The sequence below is a fragment of the Argiope bruennichi genome, chromosome 10, assembly GCF_947563725.1.
Source record: "Argiope bruennichi chromosome 10, qqArgBrue1.1, whole genome shotgun sequence".
Classification (NCBI taxonomy): Eukaryota; Metazoa; Arthropoda; class Arachnida; order Araneae; family Araneidae; genus Argiope; species Argiope bruennichi.
The window spans coordinates 125168746-125193748 of NC_079160.1; the positions used below are offsets into that span (position 1 = coordinate 125168746).

General features: G+C 29.7%; 1 protein-coding gene across 2 annotated transcripts in view; it reads right to left on the reverse strand.

The window, feature by feature from the left end:
- The window catches only part of LOC129988395 (myosin heavy chain, non-muscle-like), an 86137-nt gene extending 61912 nt beyond the window's left edge, over nt 1-24225 (reverse strand). For both annotated transcript variants that reach the window (XM_056096619.1, XM_056096618.1), the window contains exon 1: nt 23621-24225. In XM_056096619.1, coding sequence (XP_055952594.1) covers nt 23621-23980 — 360 coding nt within the window. In that variant the 5' untranslated portion in view covers nt 23981-24225. The remainder of the gene's footprint in view (nt 1-23620) is intronic.
- Nucleotides 24226-25003: the final 778 nt, after the last annotated feature.

Here is a 25003-nt window from a genome sequence, read left to right on the forward strand (position 1 = left end):
TGTATTTTTGAAAATTCCTAGTCAGTTCAGAGGAGACAAAATCCTATTAAGTAATAGGAGTCTTAAACCACAAATGAGGTCAAATACATAAAAGTTAGAATCTGGGAAATATTGATAGCAAGTTTTTCTCACACATTCTTTGGCATAAATAGTTTTAGAAGTTCAAAAGAAATTTTCATCAGGCATATTCTATTTAAATTTTATTCAGAAATATATGTATAAAAGTTTTCTTTTAGTTTATCATTAATTAATGACTCACTGAGAGGTTAATCGATTACATATGAAATGGCGAAAACAGCCTTAATAGAGAAGTGAGAAGAAAAGGAGGCCCTGTTATTGGCAGCATTTACAATTCTTATTTCCTTCCAAAATGGCGAATCTCTCCCCAGACTAAGAACGCCGTTTCGTGTCAGGCTGCGCCAGCACGTGGTCGAGGCGACAAATATTTTCTTAACCCCGGCCACGACGCCATTTGACGGGAAAGGCCATCCCTCCGGAGACCCCACAACCGAGCAGCTGTATGTACATATCCGAATGAGTAAGTGCTATGGACATATTTCAGCAGTCGAAATGTGCGTGCGTCGTCTACATCATCCCTCTGTCTCAACAGCATTTCCTTTCTCCAGGGAATAGCATTCTAGGGAGGATTCACTTTTATTAAGAAAGAAAGTTATGAATACACATTAAATGTCCCTGGATTGAGATATAAAAAAAAAGAATATTAAAGCTCAGTGGAATTTTTGTAACAATCCACGATTTGTTACGAAATTATAGAATATCATGTTAGTAAGATAAAACAGGTACTAACCTTCATCAAAAATTCGCATAAGATCTTAGAATATCATTTACTTCTAAATGTTTTTAATAGATATACAGTTAAATTAATGAAGTAATTTATTTAAAATCTTGGGAAAATCCAATGTTAAAAATTACATTTTAAATGTAAAATTGCTGTATATTTTTCCGCCATAACCAATATGAACGAAATTGTTTCGAAATAACATATTACTTTATAAAAAGCATCAACAAATATAATTGCTTGCTCCTCACTTCCTGTCAAAAATGATTTTTCCATTCCTTGTGCTTCAAAATATAAAACAGGAAACTTAATCTTTATTCGTTTCTTTTCTATTAATTTATAAATCAGCAAATATATATGATTATTCATGCTTTACAGATGATTACGATAACTATAAAATTAAAGGGAAAAATTCAATTCAAACGGTTATTTTAAGCAAACATTAAAGCTTGAAGTATTTATTAAAGAAAAAGAAATTCATTTAGTTGTGTGCAACATTGGTGGGAAAAACTTATAAAACAATGAAGATCACAAGACACTAGATCAGTATTCTCTAGGCTATTACGGGAAAAAAAAACTTGAATCTCAGGTTGGGAGAAGAAAAAAAAAACTATATACAAACAATAATTAATGAAGACTACGCCAAGTGCTGCGAATGACGAATGCCCAACGGGATTTATTGAAGAACCAAGTTATTTAATTACGAAAGACAACATTTAATGATTTGATACAATTTATATTACAGGGTGTTTATAAAGTCTCGGACCCATTTTGATGTTTAATAACTCATAAAATAATGAAGATATAAACAAACTTATGGCATTTATCGATGGAATAACTCATATATTTTCCTTTTCAGGTTCGAATATTTTTACTTTTGTAAATATCGTCTGCGCGTATGGTTAATTTCAGATAATTTCATTTTCCAGCCTACATATCTGTACTTTTCTAAATATCGTCTGCTTATTAATTGCATTTCTCTCTCTTTTGTTTTTGGCAACTATTGCTATGTTATGTTTACTTTTGATGTGTTTGTTCTATGTAGTACTTTTGTATGTGATGTTTTATTCGAGCGGATATTAAGAAGAATGCATACACCACAAGAGAAAGCACAGATTTTATGGTGGTTCATAGAAACGAAATCGATAGTGCAAGCACAGAGAAATTTCAGAATTTACCAAAAAGATCCTCCAACGTTTTCAGGAGGAGAGTGTCGAACATTGATGACCTAAAAGCCAGAATTACAACCGCAATAGGCTCTGTGGATGCCGACATGCTTGCCGCTACCTGGCGTGAAATTGACTATCGACTTGATATTCTCCGTGCGACGAAGGGGGCACACGTGAAAGTTCATTGACAAGGGTCATGAAACTTTTTGAGTCTATTTAACCATTTATGTTATTAATTTTAATCTATCTTTATTATTTTATGAGTTATTAAGCATCAAAATGGGTCCGGGACTAAATAAACACCCTGTATATATATACACAAATGTCAAATGTTTTAACAATTAATGAGACGATAAGAATATGCTCGTATTGTTCAAAATTGCAACGAAAACTCTCGGGTATTATTTCCCTGTCTTGTCCTAATTGTTCCAGATACGTTTCGTGACCAGATGACGCGGTTTTAAGACAAGTAATGGATGGTTTCAAAAAATCTTTGAAGGCCATTCTTGTTGTCTTCATCAATTCATTTTCTATTGTCTGTTAACCTTAAAGGGAAAATGAAGTTCTTTACAAGTTTTAATTTAACACACAGAATTATTTAAGAAAGTTAAACAATAATTGATAAATGTTAAATTAAATCAAAAGGATCAAAGAAATATGTTATGAATAAATTAAAAAAATATATAAAGGAAGAACCAGCGGGATCGAACTCTTCGCAATATTCTCGCATACTTTCTAATGTACTCGCATATTATTAATCGCATGCCATTGACGAACAGTGGTTACTAAAACGCCAATTAAAGAGCGACATTTTTTAGGGGTAAATAGCTGGAACAAAAACTTAAAAACCGAAATGATACTTTGGGCCCCTTTTTTTCTAACCGATCAAAATTCATGGGGAAAAAAAAAAAAAAAAAAAAAAAAAAAGCAGAATTTGACACAGGACTAGAATTGTAGTCACAAATCATATATAAAATTTCACCTGCTTAAATCGTTGGATTTTTGAATTATCGCATCTATATACTTGTGAAAATACAGACTGTCAATTCCTAGATGGATTTGGTTCCAAATTTCATACATACATACATTTCAGATGTTGAATCAGGATATATCAAATTTCATTCATCTCGCTCTCTTCGTTTTGCAGTAATTATGTTAAATTATATTCGGACAGTCGAACAAATAGTGAGTCGATTTTCTTCAATGTTTGATAGAAAACAGCAAATCTGAAATAGAGTGAGTATACTAAATTCACTCCTCCAGCTCAAAGCGTTTTTGAGTCACAGTGTTGCCTGACAGATACAATTCTATAAAATATTTTTCAGACTCGGAGAAATCTGAAATGGAGATTCGTCAAAGTCTAGAGTTCCAATTTTTTGACTAGTACAATATTTTCTCTTTGTATACTTCATACAAGGGGGGATAAAAAGGTATATTACACCGCATAATAAACAAATATATATAATCACATATTTTCAACCGCATTCTTAGAAACTTAAGTACAATAACAGAGATTTTTTTTCTTCTACTTTTTCACACAATCCTCAAATTTTTTTATTTATTTTGATTAAAATAAAAACACAGATTTTGGTAACGGCAATGAAAAAACTTGAAACACAAATACGTGCAGATAGAAATTCAATTCAAGAACTAATTTAGTAGTAAACAGCTGTGAATTCTTTTAATCAAAATAGAAAAGGCAATCTTTATGCATTCTTCAGCACTGGAATGAAGCAATGCAAGCGCAGATTTTTCCACGAATAAACGTCCTTTTAGAATATATACATAAGCAGATTCTACACCCTGAATATATTCTAACTGTTGCAAACCTTTCTGATAACGATATATTAAACAAACAGTTCATTTAAATACCATTTGCGATCAATTATTTAAGAAACAACTCTTACTTTAATATAATTTGTTTCAAAATTGTCAGTTTACAAAGATTTTAAAACGCAAATTAAAAACAAAGTAATTCTTGACAAATATGATAGTAATTAATACTAAAAAAAGACATGCCAACTGGATACTGTAATAATTGTCTGATTTCTGCAACACCTTTAAGAATCATTCCGATAATATCATTTACAAAAATAATAGCTCGCCGATCTTAGAGAAGCGGACAGCATGCGTGCATTTACTTATTCCGAATAATGAAACTTAAGAAATGCGATTTCGATATCAAGTGAATTTTTACTTTCAAAATTTTTAATGTACCTTCAACGATACTACATCAAAAATACTTTTCACAAGTGTAAAGATTTAAGCACACTAGTTATTTCAGAACAATAAATGTTTTTTACGGAAAAATGAAAACTAAAATGTTCATTTTTTTATGGCGTGTAAAATATTTAATTTCGCAATCAAACAATCGTATTCATCTCACCATTCAACATTTTACACGACTGATAAATTCAATTACAAACTGTTCAATGACATCTTATTCTAAATACTAAAGTTATTAATAAAAGTAGATAAAAAAAACAAAGTAACAGCGAAGCCTGTCGTCTTCTACAAAAATGGATTTTCAATCCACGAAAAGTTGATACGTCATCCCTCATTATCTATTATTATCGAACCTCTTACTTTCAACCGTGACCGCTGGGCTCAGCGTTCTGACCGACGATTTTTTAAAAGATAGGACCCATTCCAAATAAGGATCAGAATATGAAATGTAGTTCGGATGATGTTTTTTTCTTGGGCAATCCATACAAGGCTTTGGGTCAGACTTGTTGCCTATTACAGACAGGTTATCGCACACAGTAACCTAAATGCAGGGGTGGATGGGTGGCGACTTCTTTTTCGAATCGTTAGCGGATCTTAAAGAGGAAAAATGAGTCCTCAATGCCATAAACGGATTTCAAAATTCATAGGATTATATCGAACTTGAAGGTCACTTTAGTTTGTATATGTCAGAAAGGTAAAGTTACGAAAATAAAATGTATAAATCGAGGGAAAAAGTATCATTTCAACAGCAAGCATATGTCGATATGTAAGTCAATTTAGCTTCAGTAATAAAATTTCACAAATAATAAGTAACAGGTTAGGCACTTAAAACTCTTTTTAAGACCGAAAAACGTTATCTACATTTTCCAATTAAAAATACACAATGACGCATGCAAATTATTTTGTGTCAAGTTTTAATTAATTTTCAGAAATATGCAAAACAATATTTTTTTTATCCTGCATCCAATTTAAGGCTTCAAAAAGTTTTCTACTCGATACAATAGCAAATTTGACGAAAAATTATAAAAATTACAATATATGCCATTAATAATAAAAATAAATTAAATTAAATCAAACATTTATTTCAGGAGAGGTTACCTCGCATTTACAGAGTAAAAAGCAACATCACAAACTGTATGTAAATATCATTCAGCTTTTACTCAATAATTCAGCAATTTTTAACAGAGATAGTATACATGTTTCGAGGATGCCAAAGACTGAAGATAATTTTCTAGTTTTTTAAAAAAAACAGCGGAAATTGTCTCCTCAAAATGTTTTCGTATACTCTCTCTTAAAGATGTCATCCCTAAAAACGCCTTACATGGCATTGGTGTACAATAGTTACGGAATATTAACTTTTGGCGTGAATTTAGCATTTTGACTGATTATTTTGTATTCTCCTTGCTGAGTTTTTTAGTGACTACTCCATGGCATGCGGTTAATAGTATCCAAAAACCGAATTTCTGTTTTAGATATATTTTTCTCCACCGATTGAAACATTTTTTTAACTTAATTTTCTGAGAATTATCTATTTTTGTCAGTGAATGAAAACAAGTTGCTTCAATAAATTGCATGCTAGTCTCTGAAGCATCGGACATCAACTACAACGTTTAATGGCAAAATAAAATCAGACATTTGAGAAAATACGTCTGAATGAACGGACAGATGCAAGCTTTCGAAATAAAAGTGATGTAATGTACTTAAATGGTTTATAATTTTTTTTTTTTTTTTTTTTTGTGGGAATGCTTTAACATTTGAAATTTTTTTAAACTAATTACATTGGAAATAGAAACATTTCTATCACAGCTTTTGATGTTAAACTGAAAAGACAAGTTAAAAATATTATAAGATCAGATATATAAGTAATACTGATATAATATATAAGTAATTAGTTTCTATGTACAGTGTCATCGGTTTATATGAAAAAGCGTACTGAAACAAAAATTTGACGAGCCAATGTTGTTTTGTTATGATTTATCTTATCAGAATAAGCATCAAAATTCGAAATAATTCATGCAATATCTGATTGCAATTTTATAATATACTAGTCGAGTTTGACGACCAACAAGTTCACCATGGATATTGGGTTATAATAATATTTTCATGTGATGATTCCGCCAAATTATCAGGCATTAAAGCTATTTTATTTTACGTATGTGCTCTTCATTACATACATCTGATGCGATATGTTAAGTTTATGTTTTTGGTGATGTGAAGAGTAACGGTTTCCTGTTTGTACAACACTAAATATTTCATCAAATATAAACTAAACACTAGGCAGTTTTCGTTACTGCTTCCCTGACGGCATCAGAAAATGATGGGGTTTGCAAAAATTTATTAAAAGAGTTCTACCAGAATAAATCAATTTTGAGAATGGGACATAAAAATCTGGAATTTCAAATGAAACTTAAAAAATGAAAGATTGCCAAATTACTACAATAAAATTAACCGTATACTAGCTCCAAAAATACACATTATCTAATGGAATTATTAATCTTGAAGCTGCAACAATGTCACGACAGAAAAATCACAATCATCTAGAGGTTTCACACGATACCATGGATCATAACGTTTGCGTTCATATAGTGAGAATGGTCACGTTTAAAACAGCTGATGATTTTAAACGCAAGATCTGACTGATAGGCTGATAGATTTTATGGTGTAAAAAACTATTATTTGAATAAAATATAATGCGGAACTGATGTAAAAAGAATTACATTCTCCATTTTCAAAATAAAATTTCAAAAAGAGTGATATAAAGAAACAAGCATTCTAAAGCTGTCACAAACGCACTCGAAAACAATAGAAATTCCAAATCGAATCGGTTCAAAAGAAAGTGATCAATGCTAACTGAAATTATTATCGGGCTGAACAGTATTTGCAACATGACAAATTAAAACACTCCGCAACTATTATAGATATGTTCAAATTAAAGAACTGCGGAAAGCAAAGCATAGTTGTTAAAGCATGATATATCACAACAATACAGTTCCTCCAAAACCCCATTGTGAATCAAGTAAAAGTAAATTAGGTAATGAAATGAAAGATTCGTTTCCGAAATAAAAATTCCTGTCACGTTAAGGCAAATATACAATGGCAGAGAAAAAAAACAAGGGGAAGAATGATTTTTAATCTGGCTCCTCCCCAAAACCCAATGATGGAAGATCAAACAATTAAGCAGAACAAACTTAAGCGATTTGGCATTAGGTCACGGCACGCATTTGACCTTAGTATAACCTTCTACAATAAGAACCGATCGAAACAAGAACAATAACTTATCGACTGCACGGTGTCTTTGACATACATCTCTAATTAAAATCCCGACTGGATTTTACATCACGAAATACAAAGAGAGAAGGAATGCAGAAAGGAAAAAGCTCCATTTTTATAATATATAACAGCAGAATATTTGTGTTCCTTATATAAACCCAGTTTTGGTCCAATCTCGATAAAATTCGGTGCAAGTGCAGAAGAAAAATAACTTAAAATTTCAATTAATTAAAAATTTAGCAAGATGTGGGTATTTTTCTACAATATCTTTTCCAAAAAATATATTACAAAAATTGTATCAACTTGAATTTCAAAAAATGAACTTTTTTAATGATACCAATTTAATTGTTGTAAATCTCCCCCCCCCCCCTCCCTAAATTTAAAATTTTTTAAATAACTTTATGATTTGCAAAAATAATAAGGGATTTAAAAACTCAATTTATAAAGGAGTAACTATGAGATTTTATTCTGCATATTCGCATAAGATTAAATTTTAATTTTCATAATGATTAGTCGCACAAAATATATTAAGCTTCCGTGTTTTATCTTATTGTTTTTTTTTTTTTTTTTTTTTTTTATTCGTTCATCGTTTGTGCTCTATATTTTATTAACTTGGAAACGTTTACTTTCTTTCTAAAGATTGCAAAAATTTTTAAAAGATAAAAGGTTTCTTTCTTGGATACATTTAAAACAGTAGTTAACTCCAAAGTAGATTTTCATTTACATGCAGTTTAACTTTTTTCAATTTACTCTTCTCCTCAAATACATTCATGCATTTCATTTCATAAATTTTATACGGCAAAATAGTTTCTCGTAGCTGCTACAAATTGATGTGTTTACAATGTGGTAGTGGAATTTTAATTACAGATTTTAATTTTCAATAGCATTTCCAAATTTTATCAATCGGGTTTTCTTTTTCAAGACATTTTAATTATGATAAATAAAAAGCATTTATTCTTTACAAAGCATTTACTCTTTACTTTATCTCACAAATTGAAACTGGAATGATCTATGCAAAAAAGGTGGGAAGAAAAAAGGAGCGAGTTTCCGCATTACACAATAGCTAATGGTATTATTTCGATTTCAGAAGCTACGAGTACGATTTTTTAAACTTGTAATCTTTAGCAATCGGCACTTTTTAGATGGGAAAAAAATAACTAAGAAACATAAAATTCCCTGTATTTTTTCCCTGTTTGTATGAAATTTTTCAAATTTCTCTGTATTTCCCCATGTTCTCTGTTCTTCAGATGGCGTGACAAACCTGAAATTTACACTTCTCAATTTAATATGCATGATCTACGTTTGAAAATACTTTTGAATAGTTTTTTCATAAATAACTTGATGAGCGATAAAGGAGATGGAAACAGAATTAAAATTAGAATTTTTATAGTAATTATGACTAACAAACCAATAATCAATTAATAGAATATTTTTACGTTTTACTTTCAATGCAGAAGAATTTAATACAAAAACATATTTTGCATAAATCCATCTCGCATCATCCTAAGTTATAGGGAATTATTTGTAAAGATAAAAAGTACCGTTTTCATCAAAAATAGATCATTTACAAAAAAAAAAAAAAAAACGCAAGTAAGACTTTTAAAAAGAATTTTTTTTAATTGAAACAGAATTTTAAAAATTACAGTTGTAATTTCGATTTTTTGAACATAAAAATAAAGCAAAAAAATGCTTTACCCTTCAAAATATAACGGCAAAATTGCTGTTACTGAAAGCGCAGACTTTTTTTTAACATCACATTAAAAGCATGCCGGTATTTTATATGTTAATCAAATCACCATTAGCTCAAAAACACAATGATCCGAAAGCAATAATAAATAAATAAATTCAAGAACCAGCCAATAAAACCCGTTATTGTTTGTAATTATGAGACGAAATAATTAAAACGACAAAAGTATTCTTGAGACAAGAAGGAAACGATATCGTTCCAAGTTGAATCCAGAACAGTTAATACCATCAGAAACATAACATTTTATGACGTTGGGTTAAATATAGATCTTAAACTTTCTTAAAAGTAAATTACAGTAGTAAAAATAGCGCCCATTAGTGCAAAATGAATGCTTGGCAAAAGAAACAAAAACACAACGTATCTGTATCTATCAGATTGTTATTACTCTGTTAATGATTATTTGAAGCATAATTAAGAAGTGAAATCGGCAAAGTGACCGTCATTCATTGACCTTTAGTAACGCTTAGATAAAAAAAATTATGCTGCTCTATTTGCAATAAAATATAATATTCTTCTATAAATCGAAACAATCAGCTATTCAGATAATTATTAGGAATTTGTAAACATATTTAAAAAGTTAAAACACTTCGTTACTATCTGAAGGAGTAGACAGCTCAATACTAAACCACATAATATTTTTACAAAAGCAAACTTTTTTTCAAATATAAAATAACTAAGTATCCGTCAAGAAAGCAAAGGTAAAAATATACGTATAAGGGGAAAAAAATCATTAAAACGTTTCTCAAATCAGTAATCATTAAAAAAAAAAAAAAAACACTAAATGAAATTTAGTAATTTAAAATTTGATAGTCAATAATTATTTTATAGTAAACTAACCATAATTAATTGAATATATTTTTAAAAACTGAACAAAATGTGTTTGCAAATATTTTGCAAAAGCAAAACAAAAAGGTATACTAAATCTTCATTTCTTTTCCCTTTTTTTTTTTTTAATGGAATAAATAACTGCACAAATATTCCAAGTCCGTATGCATATGTCCTGTGCCGTGACCCTCGGGAGATATCTATCGAAGGTCACGCCTGTCAGCAAAAATACCAGTAACAAAATTATTAACTTGAGCGTTATCCGACCTTCATCATTATTAGAACCCAGTTTTTAGAGCAGCAATTAATAATAAGCATAACTCGAAAGATTACGCGATGAACTATTGAATATCTGACAACTTCCAGTTGTCTTACCTTAAAACGTTTGACTTCTATCCTTGAAAATTAACAATAGAAATTCCATGTTTTCATACAGTTATAATAAACAAAGTCCCAGAGACGATACTTTAAGCAATTATTAGATATCAACAGTACCCGCACAGCGTTGTCCGTGGCATAACATCCAAGAGGAAAATTAGCTTTAAACTTTAAGTCTGATTCATTCTGTCTCTGTAATTCATTTGCAAACAGGGCAAAATGTGCCAGACTCAAGGTGGGCACAAGTTGTCGGAACAGGGCTTAACGAACACATCCCGATGATGGCGAAAGGCTGATACATAATTTGTTCATAACTTTAATATTTATGTTACCATTCGCAGCGGTTGGTCACTCAGATACACAGGATAGCCGAGTACAATAAACTACCCACGGCAAACCGATTTCATTCAATATAATGGATGATAGAAACCATGAAAGTTTAAGCTAAATGGCTAATGGCTTTATTCAATTAATAAACAGACATGTATGAATTATGGTCGTTATAGCTTTGAAAAATGCTGCAATTTCGACTAGAGAGGTTGAATTCAAGTCTAATAGCAGCCAAAGGTATATGCAATAGGGGGAAGGATGGTTCAAAATATCGATAGGATCCAATGACAAGCTACATTTTTCAGCAAACAAACATTTATTAGGATTAACTTTTATTCTTCAGCCAACGAGATAGGGCTGTAACTGGGATCCATATGAACCTCCATCAGTTTTGGAAAACAAAATCCTGTTCGTTTAAAATCGCTGCTTAATTTTCAAATTGGGAGTTCTTTCAAAGGGAGAATACTAGGTATTGTTTGCCAGAAGATTCTAAAACCCACCGCGGTTCTGCACAAGCGTAAGGATGGGTTTAATTCGTTAAAATAGGGGTGAGAGGAAAGATGAAAGGAGGAGATGTTTACATTTAACATTAAAATAAAACTCGGATTGCTCGCAGACCAAATTAAAATAAAATAATAAAGTGGGAAAAGACAAAAAGGCACAATACTAATATACACGTGAAAAAAAAAAAGAACGAAAAAGTATCTAACAGAGTGAAAATCAAAGTCAAAGGACGAATTCTGAAAATGCGCTCATCCTTACCGCATTTCACCCCTTAGTAAGTTAGAATCGGCGAAAAGTTGTTCGTCTCAAGGTACTAAAACGAACAAGTCAAATAATTCAAAATAAACATTCTGAAAAACAAAAAACACCTTTAAGATCATATGTAACTTGTTTTCGCTTTCACTTTTCCTCAAGAATATGTCGTAAGATAAAACACAACTAGGAATGCGAGAGGGAAAATTATATTCTCCCGTAAATACTGCGTATCTCTTGGAAACATCACTCTGCAGCAAGATCTTCATATTTCAAAGCACAAAGTCGAATCAAACAGCAGGGGATCCGAAATCATATCCCAACTATTATATTACGTAAAAGAATCCAACGGCAAGTGCATCAACTAAAAACGGGTGAGCAAAAAAAAAAAAAAAAAAAAAAAAAAGCTAGGGGGGTGGTAAGGCAAGACATAAGGGCAATAATACACCTGACAACGAAAAACAAGAATTAAGGAATTCCCTCTACCCATCCAAAACCATGAATTCTTATTCACTATTCACTCTGATTCGCTAAATGCTGGCAATACAATCTTTATGCAAAAGCATTATAAGAGAATTGTATAAATTTATTATAAATACAACTTTTCTTATTCAATTTTCATTTCCACTTTGTAAACAAAGGAAATTTACACAATTTTTCTAATACCACAAATTTTAATCATCAAACAGAATTCGCTTTCGATGAAGCTAATCGCCCAATGATAAACTCTTGCATTTACTTCAAAACTGCGAGAAGTATTTGACATTTTATGCTGCAAAAATATTCGAGTTTCTAATACCAACAAAGACTCTTAAAATCGCAGAATAATTAAAAAATTCCGCCATAATTTCCATTTTTTCTTTTTCGGAAAAGGGGGAAGAAAAATCAAAATCGGAATTTGTTGAAAGGCAAATTCATTTGCAAGTTGAGATGACAGAGAAAGCTTTGAAAATCACAAAGAGAGGAAGAGATGGCAGTATCAACTAAACAAGAACACCTTCACTTCCAGGATATGTGTTGGGTCAGTGCTCCGGAAACCGCGAGTTCTTGCCTCAAAACAGCGACACACTACACTGAGAGGGGAGAAGGAGAAAAAAACTTCGAAGCACGAGGGGTTACTATCTCCCCATGACCCAACGTGGGATTACTAAACCAAATAGAGCTTTATAAAAAAGCAAGTCGTATGTGACATTTTTTTCCAATGATAACGCATACAGGTAAAATGCAGACATATCAACCACAAGAATTTGGTGAGTATCTCTAAGGCATGCTTTGACTGTCTTAGCAGGAATTCACAAATTATGGCACAGGTTGGACAACTATCTTTCCATAAGAATGAGGAAGCGGGGAAATGAGGGGAATGTTGCTCATTCTTTTTCAGGTCCATAGTAGATACACGGCGATATGCTATAAAAACTCATTATCTTCAAGGAGAAATTAACAAGCCGTCACCACAATAAATCGCAGGACAGTACGGAATACCCAATTAAAAAAATCAAGATTCCATTATTGACAATAATATACTTTTGCTATTAAATCGCAACAGTTATTTAAAAGTCTTGAACAAATTTATAGTTCCAGTTTAATATTATGCAATTCACTGTCAATGAGAAATATTCTTAAAAACAAAATTTTAGAATTATTGTAATTGGTAAATGTTTAACATTCTATTACCTTAATTTCACAAAAAGTAATCAAGCCAATACTTGTCAAAAATTATGACAATGCTTAGCGAAAATAGCATTTATTTCAGTTAGGGTAAGGCTTGTGTATTATTAAACCAATTAGATTGGAATTGAGGCTTTTTACATTGTATTAATACAATATAATAAGCGCAAATGAGCAGCGAAATACTTTTTTGCCATATAAAAATGGTATTTGAGGACATACCAGATATCGATTAAAATTTTAGGACAAAGCAAAACATTTGTCAAATTCTTAGTAAAAATAGGGAGGTATAAAATGCGTCTTATTTTCATTTGGTATTCACAAAATAAAATGATTAAACTTTTTTTTTTTTTAAACACAGCCATTTTTTTTCTTTAAATACATATTCTCTAAACACTATTTTCTCGAGTACAAAAACTTATCAGCGCGTTAAATGTTGATAAGGAAAAGAGTCAAAAGATATCAATAATATAAGTGGTATGACGTTCCGACGGCTTCCTTTTTTTCTAGTCATGTTCGTCTTACAAGTTCCATCTTTCATCCCCGAGTATTTAAAAAAAAAAAAAAATTATCCCCACTATCAGTTATTCTAACCGCTGCAACTTCCGACAGAAATTCTCGTTTACACTAATGTTTTCAGATAGCATGCTTCCGGAAATTATTTATCGCGAAATATTTCGCCAACCTTTTTTATAATCACAAGATTGCATCTTAATTATGCAACTACTTCCATAATAACGTTACATGAAAAGTATTGTACTGATTTTTTAAAACATAAAAAATTAAACAGAAATGCAAAAGTTTGCAAGTCATTTTTTTCATTCATATATTTAGGTCAGTGAGTTAAAATAATCAAAAAAAGAGAGAGAAACAAAACGTTTTTTAATAATTTTGGAAATTCAATCCAAATATAAAAAAGTTAATAATTATCAACTCTGATTTAAAATTATACTTTCAAAGTCAACATAATAAAATATAGAGAAATGATGTATAAATGCTTGAAATTCATACTATTCTTAAATAGGTAACTATTTTTTAAGAATATAAAACATTAAATCTTAATTTTTCCTAAAAAATATTAAATTTGAATCGTTAATACAAATCAAAATAATGCAATTAACAAAAAAATTAAGGCCCTAATAATAATAATAATTTTCATTAATAATTACCGAAAGCTAAAATAATTGGCTTGGAGTCCCTTTTATCATTAAGCATATTTGAAATGAAATTCAACTATTAAACAATTGTACTAAAAAAGAAATAAATTTCTTATATTATATAATGACCTTGAATACTTAAAATGATTTACAGGTTTTCCATTTAAACAATGATATGAAAGCTAGAAAAAAGGTGTTTAATAAAAATTTTGAAACTTTATTCTTCAAAAGCAGCAGTGTGCCGAAACTAGTATTTGTCCACTTTTTTTAAAAATATCTCTCGATAATTATTATAAATATAACATTCATTTCGACGTTTCTATGAATTTAAAACAAAAAATTGAATTAAAACGAAAGGATCCTTAAAAGCAACTAGTGGTTTATGCCTTGAATTAAAATGCAAATCCGAAAACGGGCGTCTGAGACGACTCTACTCAACTCCGAAAACAATACCAATTTTGTCATTTGCCTCGAGCATAAACAGCACACATTCTATTACATCATAACTCTATCGGGTCAAGTATGTGTTAAAAAAAATAAAAAAGGATTAAGGGAAACTGACCCTATATCCATATAAGGTACTCTAAACAAATCAAAACTGAAACAAAATTGTAACCTCTCTTCTTCCATTAAAAGGCAAGAGTTCTTAATGCCTAATACATCATCGACGCCCCACTTTAGGCTAAAAAAAGATCCCCTTTTATTTATTAATCTCTCAAGCGGCAGGCGCCAGCCTATCATTTGAAAGTCGCTCAGAACACTTTAAAAATGAAGGAAGGGAAGAAAAAAAGTTACGCATGTAAAGCTGTTTGCAAAATCCTCCGCAGCAAGGCGCTTTAATGCTCTCTCTCTCTCTCTCTCTCTCTCTTTTTAACATAACAGTTTCTTCAACCGTGTAAATTAAAGACATTTTTTCCCTTAAATTCACAATTTCAAATCTTGACCACAAGAACGAAATATTTAAAAATAAGATGTAACAATTATTTTACATATGAAGTAAACCTACAGGTAAATTAATATGAAAATAAATATTTTAAAACAAAATGTATGTACAAGTCTACCACAAATGAAAGACTGACAAATCAAAATACGTTATATTTCTTTTCATAATATCTCATGTTTCCCACAATTCTCAAATAAAATCGCTAGACCAATGAGAAATTAATAAAAAGTGTTTTCAAGAATCAATTTGCGCCTAAAGATTCACTTATGATATGATATAGAGAGCAATAATTTTAGTTCACGGTAGAAACTGCACGGCATTATTTTCTCTCATACAAATTTATAATAATTGTAGATTACAAATTGCACAACACCGATTTTCGGTAATAAATATTTAGTGAGAATCTAGACACCATCTTAACAATAACCAGACCTTTTTGAATGGCTCATCCAAGAGTTGAAATCGCAAAATTCAACAAGAAACATTCTAAGTGGCAACAAAAAGATTAATAAAGGAATGAAAATTATTAAGTTTGGATTAATGTGTTTAAATATACGTTATAAAGCATCGCAAATGCCTATTAACGAGTTTCCAATATTAATTTTTTTTAAAGCTAAAATAATAAGATAACACTACCAGACGTCAAGCAACAAAACGCCATTTTTCCAATTTAATTCTCTTGAATTAACATATTAACAAGGAAGATAAATTAGACAAACGATCAATATCATTCAATTCTCCCTATTTAACAGAAAATACACTATCATTCGGATTCTATAAGACAATGCCAAGTAAATAATAAGTCTAACATTGTTCGTTTTTCTACAATTACAATTATTTGTAATCAATGGACAAAAAAAAAATGAAAGTCCTTTTAGTGCTAGAATACGGTATAAATTTGTGACAAATATAATATGTGAAACTAATTAAGTGCCAATCCGCAAAAATAACAAAAAAAAAAAAAAAAAAAAAAATCAAAATGAAAATTTTTCAATTTATTTACCTACTAGAGAAATATAACTAAACGACCACACGCCACTTAGTTATATTTCTCACGTAGCTCTGTTGGAGATAGAGAGCAGTTCGGTCAATATGATAGCAAGCGATGCTCAAATTTAATTTCGGATGTGATGTGTTACACGCTTTATTAATACATACATTCCAGTGTCGGTCGTTTTCCAGTAAATTCAGTGCTAAACATGCACTGCGGAAAGTGGTATGCGTAACGACATTGGTAATTTTAAATTACTGTAAAGACGTTGGACCGGGCATATTTACTAACAGCATAAATAGAAAGAAATATTAAAACAATGCAATCAGAAACATTGAAATGGAATCCTAGCTTAGTTTAGTTATATTAACGTCCCGTTTTAAGAAATGGAATCTTAAAATACTTAGCATAGCGTGTATTGCTTTTACGTCTAACAGATGGCGCTGTTTCCAAAAAGCATGTTTTTACCTGTCACAGGTATGATATCTATGTAAAAAATATATAAAAACATGTGCGTATCCGCATGCAGCATCGTATCAAACTTTTAAAGCAATAGGTGATGAGCTTTCGGAGATTTAATTTTTGAACAAACGAACATTTATATTTTTAATTAAATAGATTTCATGCAAACATATTATGGTATAAAATCAAATGGCTTACCAGTAAAATTCAGACTATTTATTTAATATATTTCTGTACTTATAAATTAGTGGTTATAATTTTAATTTTACACAATTATACCTTGTTTTTTTCGTTTGTGGTTGAAGCATTTTAGTTATAACTAGGGATTAATAACTAATTTATTTATTTAGCATTAAGACTTCCATAAATCATTTAAAAAAATACTACATTAATCAAAATTTAACACTTAAACGAATTTTCTTAATTTAGGCCTTTCTAACATTGATAATTAATGAAAAAAGTCAGTTTAAAAGATATCAATTTAAAACTACTACAAATTAACAAATATCACCTTAACTTCGTATTAATAAAATTAATGTTAACTTAATGTTCGGTGAACTATTTCAGATAAAACAGAATTTCTGTTTCGCCTAAATATATCTTCAGCTAACAATTCCTTTCAAGTGAGTTTGCTCATTGAGCTCTCCAATTCAAATAAGGTCACCTATATATATATATATATATATATATATATATATATATATATATATATATATATATATTTCTGAAATTTTCACAGCGTCTTTTTTCAATTTTTCTTTAAACTTCTTGTTATCTGAACGTGATTCCTGAATTTCTTAATCACGTTTTATTCTAGTGGACGGAAACAGTATTTCCAGAATCCCCCCCCCCCGAATTTGAGACTTAGACTAGAATGCCAATTTTCGATTATAAGCAAAATAATTTTTTTTTTAATTCAGAACTTTTTGAAGGAAAGTAAATAACGTAGACAAATTATATAAACATTAATCGCTGAAAAGAAAAACGAAACAAAACAAGAACGGAGAAGGACAAAAAAAAAAAAGTCACAGCAATTGATAGATGCAGATGTACACATCCATTCCATAAAACATGCGACACAGCTCCGCGGATCTTGACCGTAAAAGGAAGGGTACGACGGCCAAAGCGAAAAGGAAAAAAAGGAAATAGCTGTTTATCCAAGCGTAGCGAATTTTTATTTCTTTTTCCACTGTAAGATCCGATGCCACACATACACATAACATGAACCCCAAATACGTAGGGAGAGCATATCAAAAGTTGCGCAAGAAATAAAACTTCCTCTTTAGAATCGAGACTAGACACACGCACACACACAAAAAAAAATTAAATTAAATTAACATGGTTTCATTAATTTAATTAACGCGGCGATACCTTTGTGCCATAACAAAATGTCAGAAGATTTAATTAATCTGAAGGCACTATGTAAAAAAAAAAGAAAAAAAATCTTCGGTTCTAATTTGGTCATATCTGCAACTGATAGCAAATTAGGTACATATTTTTTTTAATTAACATAAATTCTTTGTATTAAAAAAATTAAATTCAGAAATATTTATATTACACAATTTTGCACTATAAATAACATACTTTTTAATTGCATCTTACAAGATTAGACAACAATAAAAGAATGTTTATGATCTCATTAGATTGTCATACAGTCAGTGCTTGAACTCAAAATTCAATTCGAATTTTGCAAAAATCTAATGACGGTTGAGTTAATACAAATAAAAATTAATTTAATTAATTTTTTAATCCTTTGAGATATCAATTCAAAATGTTATGTAATCTAGTTGTACTAGAAAGTCACAAAAAATCAAATCAACGAAATTTCCTTTTATCGATCACAAAATGTTAAACAGTAAGAAAAGCTCATTAAATACATATGCTAGTTGAAAAGTGCACTCTAATCTGCTTATTAAGGTGTTTACTTAAAAAAAAGTTTGCACTTTGAAACCGAGATGGAGGTAAGAACAGAACTTTCAGGAATGGATATATGACTTGGATTTGATAAGAACAAAATGAGTCGAATTTTCGGAGTTTCGATGAGAACCTTGCACTTCCAGCTCAGAAATAAGTTGGATTCAAATGGGATTCCCAATTTTAAGATAAGAGAAAGAAAGAAGGAAAGAGAGACACAAAGAAAAAAAAAAAGGGGGGGGGGGAAGCTTAATTTTCAACAAAAGAAACTTTTCCAGAAAACGTTTTAATGAGAAAAAAAATGGGGTACATACAAAATTTTGTAAAAAATTCTATTAGGAAGCTGAAAAAATCATTAATAAAAAAAAATTCTTTAAGGAGTAGATCAAATTCAATATTAATTAGAAATTCATGCAAAAAAGTGAACACAAATGCGATTCTTAGAAATAACATTAAAAAAAACGGCAAATTACATATTTGTATTATTTCAATAAATTACTTTATTAATATAATAGCAGTACATATGAAAAGACGGGACGGAAATTAACTTTATTGTGAATTTTATTAGCATTCTTTAGTTTACGATAATTAAAAAAAAATCTTTTTACTTTAAATCAGAAAGCTTCAATTAAATATACTTTTATTTTCGAATAAATAGTTAAAATTATCTCGCAGATTCACGTAAAAAAAAAAAAAAAAAACGTCATAGGTGCAGAAGCATTTTCACGTTCATTCAAAATTTCATTCACAGCGCAGTTACGTTCCATAAATAGTATTCTCTCCTCGCTCCCGTCATATTCTAAAGAACATTCTATGCTCGGGAACTTACAGTTGTGAATCGCAGTGGGTCAAAGAGTAAGGGTGAAACGAAGAAATAAATATTTCTGTATCCTTTAACTTTTTTGCACTTCAAAGAAGACCAACGAACTCGAACGCTTTGTTCCGAGAACTTCTTCAACCTTTCGCTTATTTAGAAGTAATCTAATAAAATATTTGCTCAGTCCGCATTACGCTAAAGTATTTCCTTATTAAATGCCCTATTTAACAAGTGCACAAAACTGATAGAATTAAAAAAAAAAAAAGAAAGAAAGAAAAAGGAGTAGGAGGAGAAGGGTAATAAGTACGTTCGAATGATTCAAAAACATTTTAAAATTTAAAAATTTTTGTACAATATACACAATTTATTACCTAGAATTTTTTTTACCTTTCTGTCATTTACATATTCCCATATTCTGATTGGAACACCTGGTTGTTAAGAGGAAAGGGGAATCATTTGCGGAAAATAATTTTAAAAAAATGGACAGTAAGAAATTAACAAAAAATTCACAGTGTAATTTTATTTCGATAATCATTCCAATACAAAGAAAGAAAAAAAAAAGATTTCATTTTAAAACAATTAAAAAAAATCGCTAAATAATTCGATGAAAAAAAATTAAACTTGCTAATACAAATCGTATGAAATTCTACAAATCCATTTTTTCATAATCCACGATTACAAAAAAATAACTAATATTTATATAGTTACTAGTTTATAGTAGTCGTTTTACAATATTAGTTTATTTTTATTATAAAAGAAATAAAAGATCTAGAAAAAATATTTATAAATTCTGTTTGTTAAAAAAATAGTCAAATGAAATAAAAAAAACTTGAATTCCAGTTTATTCTAGATCAACAAAATAACCAGACAGTAAAGCGAGTTCATGGAAGAAATTTTTATTAAAAGAAATACTCTAGACTTAATAACTCTCGACACCAAAATCACGACATTCACTAGAGAAAGATAAATATTGATTATAAGTAAGAAAAGTTTAATATCCATCTTGCCAAAGGCAGGACATAGTGTAAGCAGATTAGTGCCTAATTTTTTTTTTAATGATTCATCTTCAAAATGTTAGACGTATTAGGGGGGGGGGGAACTGTTGGTAGCGCAATACAAAAATTTCATAACGATATTATACTACACAGGAAATAGTAACTCTTTATATGAATAATTGTCACAATAAATACAGAATAAATAAATAACGGACGCTGGAATATGATGAATGGAAATTTTGTAGGCAGTCAATTTATTGCCACTCAATAATAACTTGAAGGATCCTTGCACTCTATTTTGCAACTGAACATCATCGATTCAATTCATAAATCTTAATGAAATTATGTAAATAAAATCATCTATTCACAGTTAAATATATGAAAAACCAATCAAAAATAAAACTATCTACTTTTGAAAAATGATGTAATGTTCTTCCTTTTTTTTTTTTTTTAAGAGGTGGGGATTTTCCTATTCTCTAAGGAACCAGTTTGGTTAGAAGTGGCTTTCATTATTTCTTAGGTGTGTGTTTTCATAAAAATGTGTAGAAATGAATGTTTCATTGCTCTTTGAATTTAAATTTTCTAGAATTATACAATTCATTATACATGATAATTATTTACAATATTTTTATAAATTTTGATTAATTTAAAGGATTGTTTGGATATTTTAAATCAATTGTTTAGCAAAATAATACATTATTTCATATATTTATACATTTTTAAATAAGATGTATGGCAGGCATACTATATTCAAAGTCATTATAAATCACATTCTCATATTTCATATCATATAGGAATTCTCAATTCAAGAATTTTCTACATAATATATGTATTTTTATTTTTGACACCCTATAATATTATATAAGAATTAATATAAAATGCTTTTTTAATTTAAATTAATTCATGAAAATTCTACTGCTGCACATTCTTAGAGATTAGATTAAAAAACAACCAGTATTAATAAATTCAATAACTACAGCTGCCTTGCATATTATAAAGATTTTCATACGGCAATATAAAATTCATAATACAGAATACTGAAATTTAAATAACACATTAGTCGATTTTAGCATTATTTTTAGCTTTAATTCAGAAATTTTTCGTCATAAATCTAAGCAGAACTTAAAATATATTCAAATATGATTTATATGGGAAAATGCAACCAAGAGTTTCAAGAAATAAAACATAATTTAATTCAGCCTTTCAGATATGCTTTGTTTTCCCTTTATTTTTTTATAAATACTCATATGAAGAAATAAGTTTGATGTAAAAAAAATTCTAATTAATTTCCTAATAATTAAAAAAAATCATTAATATTTATTTCTATCAAATACTAAAAGCACTTACACTTCAGCAATAAACTCATACTGCAACTGAGAAAATGGTCATTTGATCATACACCTTAGGTTTAGTATTAATAGCAAGTAAAAAATCTGTTATCCAAATGAACAGTAAATAATTTCATTTTTAAATCAGAATGATCATCTAAATTTTACAAGCATTTTTATGAATATGTTTATAAAAAAACATATTTCATTAGAATAAAAATAAACCTGAAAAGAACTGTTTAAAAAAAGGAAATCATAAATTTAATAGCAAGTGGATAAAATAAGTACCAACTTATATTGTATTAAGTTTTTAAAAATCAAATGTTTGCTTCAAATTCTAAAATTAACATTTTGCAGAGATTTCATGAACAACAATTTCAAATGGCAATTTTGATTGTTTTGAAATCAAAATAGTTTTTTTAAATCAATTATCCAGTATTATACATCTCCCTTTTTAATAATTTACAATTACAACTACATAAAACTAAGAAAAGCAGATAAGTACCAAGAAAAATAATTTTAAGATTTCTAAAACTAATACATATTCCCAACAAGGTCCAACTTAGCCTAACTGGGGTCTGGAACAAAAACTTCTTGGGGGGGGGGGGATGCCTTCATCTTTTTTGTCTTTGAAAAGTAATGTTAAAAAAATTTTCATTAAAGAAGTAAACATAAAATAAACTTTCTATTTGATTCGGGGGCCCCTCTGATGTAGGAGCCCGGGGCAATTGCCCCATATGCCCCTGCCTTAATCAGGCTCTGATTCTCAAAATTTTTAATAGATGGAAGAAATATTTTAGCACTAAAAAAAGCATATAGAATGCACTATTAATTTAAAACCACTAAGACTGATGAAACCATCTAAAAACTAATCAATTAGCTTTCATAGAGAATCACTTTATTTTTAAGAAATATAATGTCTCTAATTTCTTTGGATATTTAAATAGTTAAAAACATCAGTAGATAAATTGTTATTAAAATTATAAATCAAATACTTTAAGTTCGCATATGAATATTGATAAGTTCAGTGATATCAACATTTAAAAAAAACCTCATTTGTCAAATGCAATATTAAAAAAAAGTAATTCTTTAGGAATAAAATACTGAAGATTAACAAATAAGTAAGCAATTACTTCAACAGTTTTTGTGATTTGTTAGATTCCTATATTATTAGTTACAACACACAAATTTAAAAGTTGTACAAATTTTTTTTGAAAATCAAGTTTAAAATTAATACATAAATAATTAGAATTATAAATAAAAGATATAACATTCAAAATCTTAACTCCTGATGAAATTAAAAATCTTCAGTGTAGGTATGCAAATAGAGAATGCTTTATGAGAATTTTTTTCAAAACAGAATAATTTGGCAGAATTATTTTCACAACTTTAGTTTTTGAAATCAAATATTTTATTTCAATAATTTAATATATTTTTAATAACATGACGAAGCTTCTTTCTCTACTAATTTCTCATTTTGGATGCTTTTAATGATTTTCAATTTCTAATAAATTGAAGAGGATACACGCTAACTTATCAGCAAAAAAATGATAGCATCCATAAAGCTTTAAATTCATAAGTTAGCCAGAGCTTGATGTATTTCTCAATTTTTAAATGGACCGTAACTATGGTAACGTTTAATTACAATTGTCTGGCATTTTGGCAACAACGGTCTTTTTTTCTTTTCCTTTTCATTTTTGGATAATATACAAGATTATTTACATGGAAGAAGACGGGGTCATCTAAAATGAACTGAACGGTTTAATATTTCCTTATTTTGACAGTACTTTTGTTGCAAAACAGTTACGAAGAATGTTTAGATAAAGATCAGAAATAGGTACTTACATAGATCAAACCTGAATAATATCTGTCCTTCAAATTGTACAGCACGGAAGGTTCATTTAAACAAGTAAGTTCGGCCATATCCTCAACTTTATTAAATCTTGGTGGATTCATTTTCTGAACATCATCTTTGTTCACAACACATCTTTTACCTGTCTCAGCGATTTCAACTTCCAATTCATCTTTCTTCTCGGAGACAATACTCGCTGCTACAAAACCTTGCGTTTCGTGAGGGACCCAAACTAATTTTTTTGCTGTCCATTCTGCTTGTTTGGATGGATCATTGACAAAATTTCTGTCAACGATCAAATACTTTAATTCAGGATTAGCCTGCACATCCAGCATGGTAGCCGAATCCGCCATCTTGCGAGCCGGTGGTTGGAGTTCAGCAGTGACCAAGAAAACCCAGAAATCTGGGAAGTAATACGAATTCTACAATAAATTACGGGACGGGATTCAAAACTTATTTAGTTACTGAGTAACACATAGCCTAAAGCGGCGAGTGACACGACAGAGGAGATTGTATACAACTCGGTAAAATTTTCAGCTATTAGCAAAGACCGCGAACGGTCGACATCAAAGCTCAAGTTTGATTGGTGAGTAAGCTAGAAAGCGGTTTTCCAGTTAGCGCTCACATGTGGGGTTACAACTAAAAAGGAGTGCTTCTGTCGCCAATCGGTTGTCGAATAGGAGCCAAATATCGAAATTTAGGTTTCGTTACTCTCTCTTTTCATTTAGCTATGAAAGGATAAAGCAGGCGAGCTCCTTTTAGGGAGATGTGCCATATGAAAGGATGTTTATCATACACAATCTTTTAAAAAATGATAATCTAGGCGTCCTAATAATCTTAAAAATAAACGTAGCCTCGTGCTACATAACTTGTTTCGTCACGAAACAGTTTAATTGCTTTTGACATGTTTACAGTGATTTAATATAAATGCGAAAATTCATGCTTTTGAAACTAATTTATAAATCAATTTCAATCGTGTTTTTTTTTTTAATCTTCATTTTCCTGTTATTTTTATTGCATTTCCCGCGAATAATCATTTTAAAAAACTGAGGAAAATTGATTATAAGTAGAATGTTTATGCTCTTGTGATTTATCTACTTTTTTCAGTAGAAGTAATAATGATTTTCATTTTTTCACCGTATCTATTATTCTACAATTTCATTCACTACATTAGTTTTCCACCATTTCTCTTAAGAGCTTTTTTACTTGAAATGTAATTTCAATTATGGACCTTAACACTTCTATTTGCCATCAGAAATGAAAATAAATATATACATTAACAAAAACGACCAGCAATCATTATCAATAGGTTTGCGCATTATTCCTTTGTAATTTAAAATGTCACTTACATTTTCTTGTAACTTCATTTTTTTATG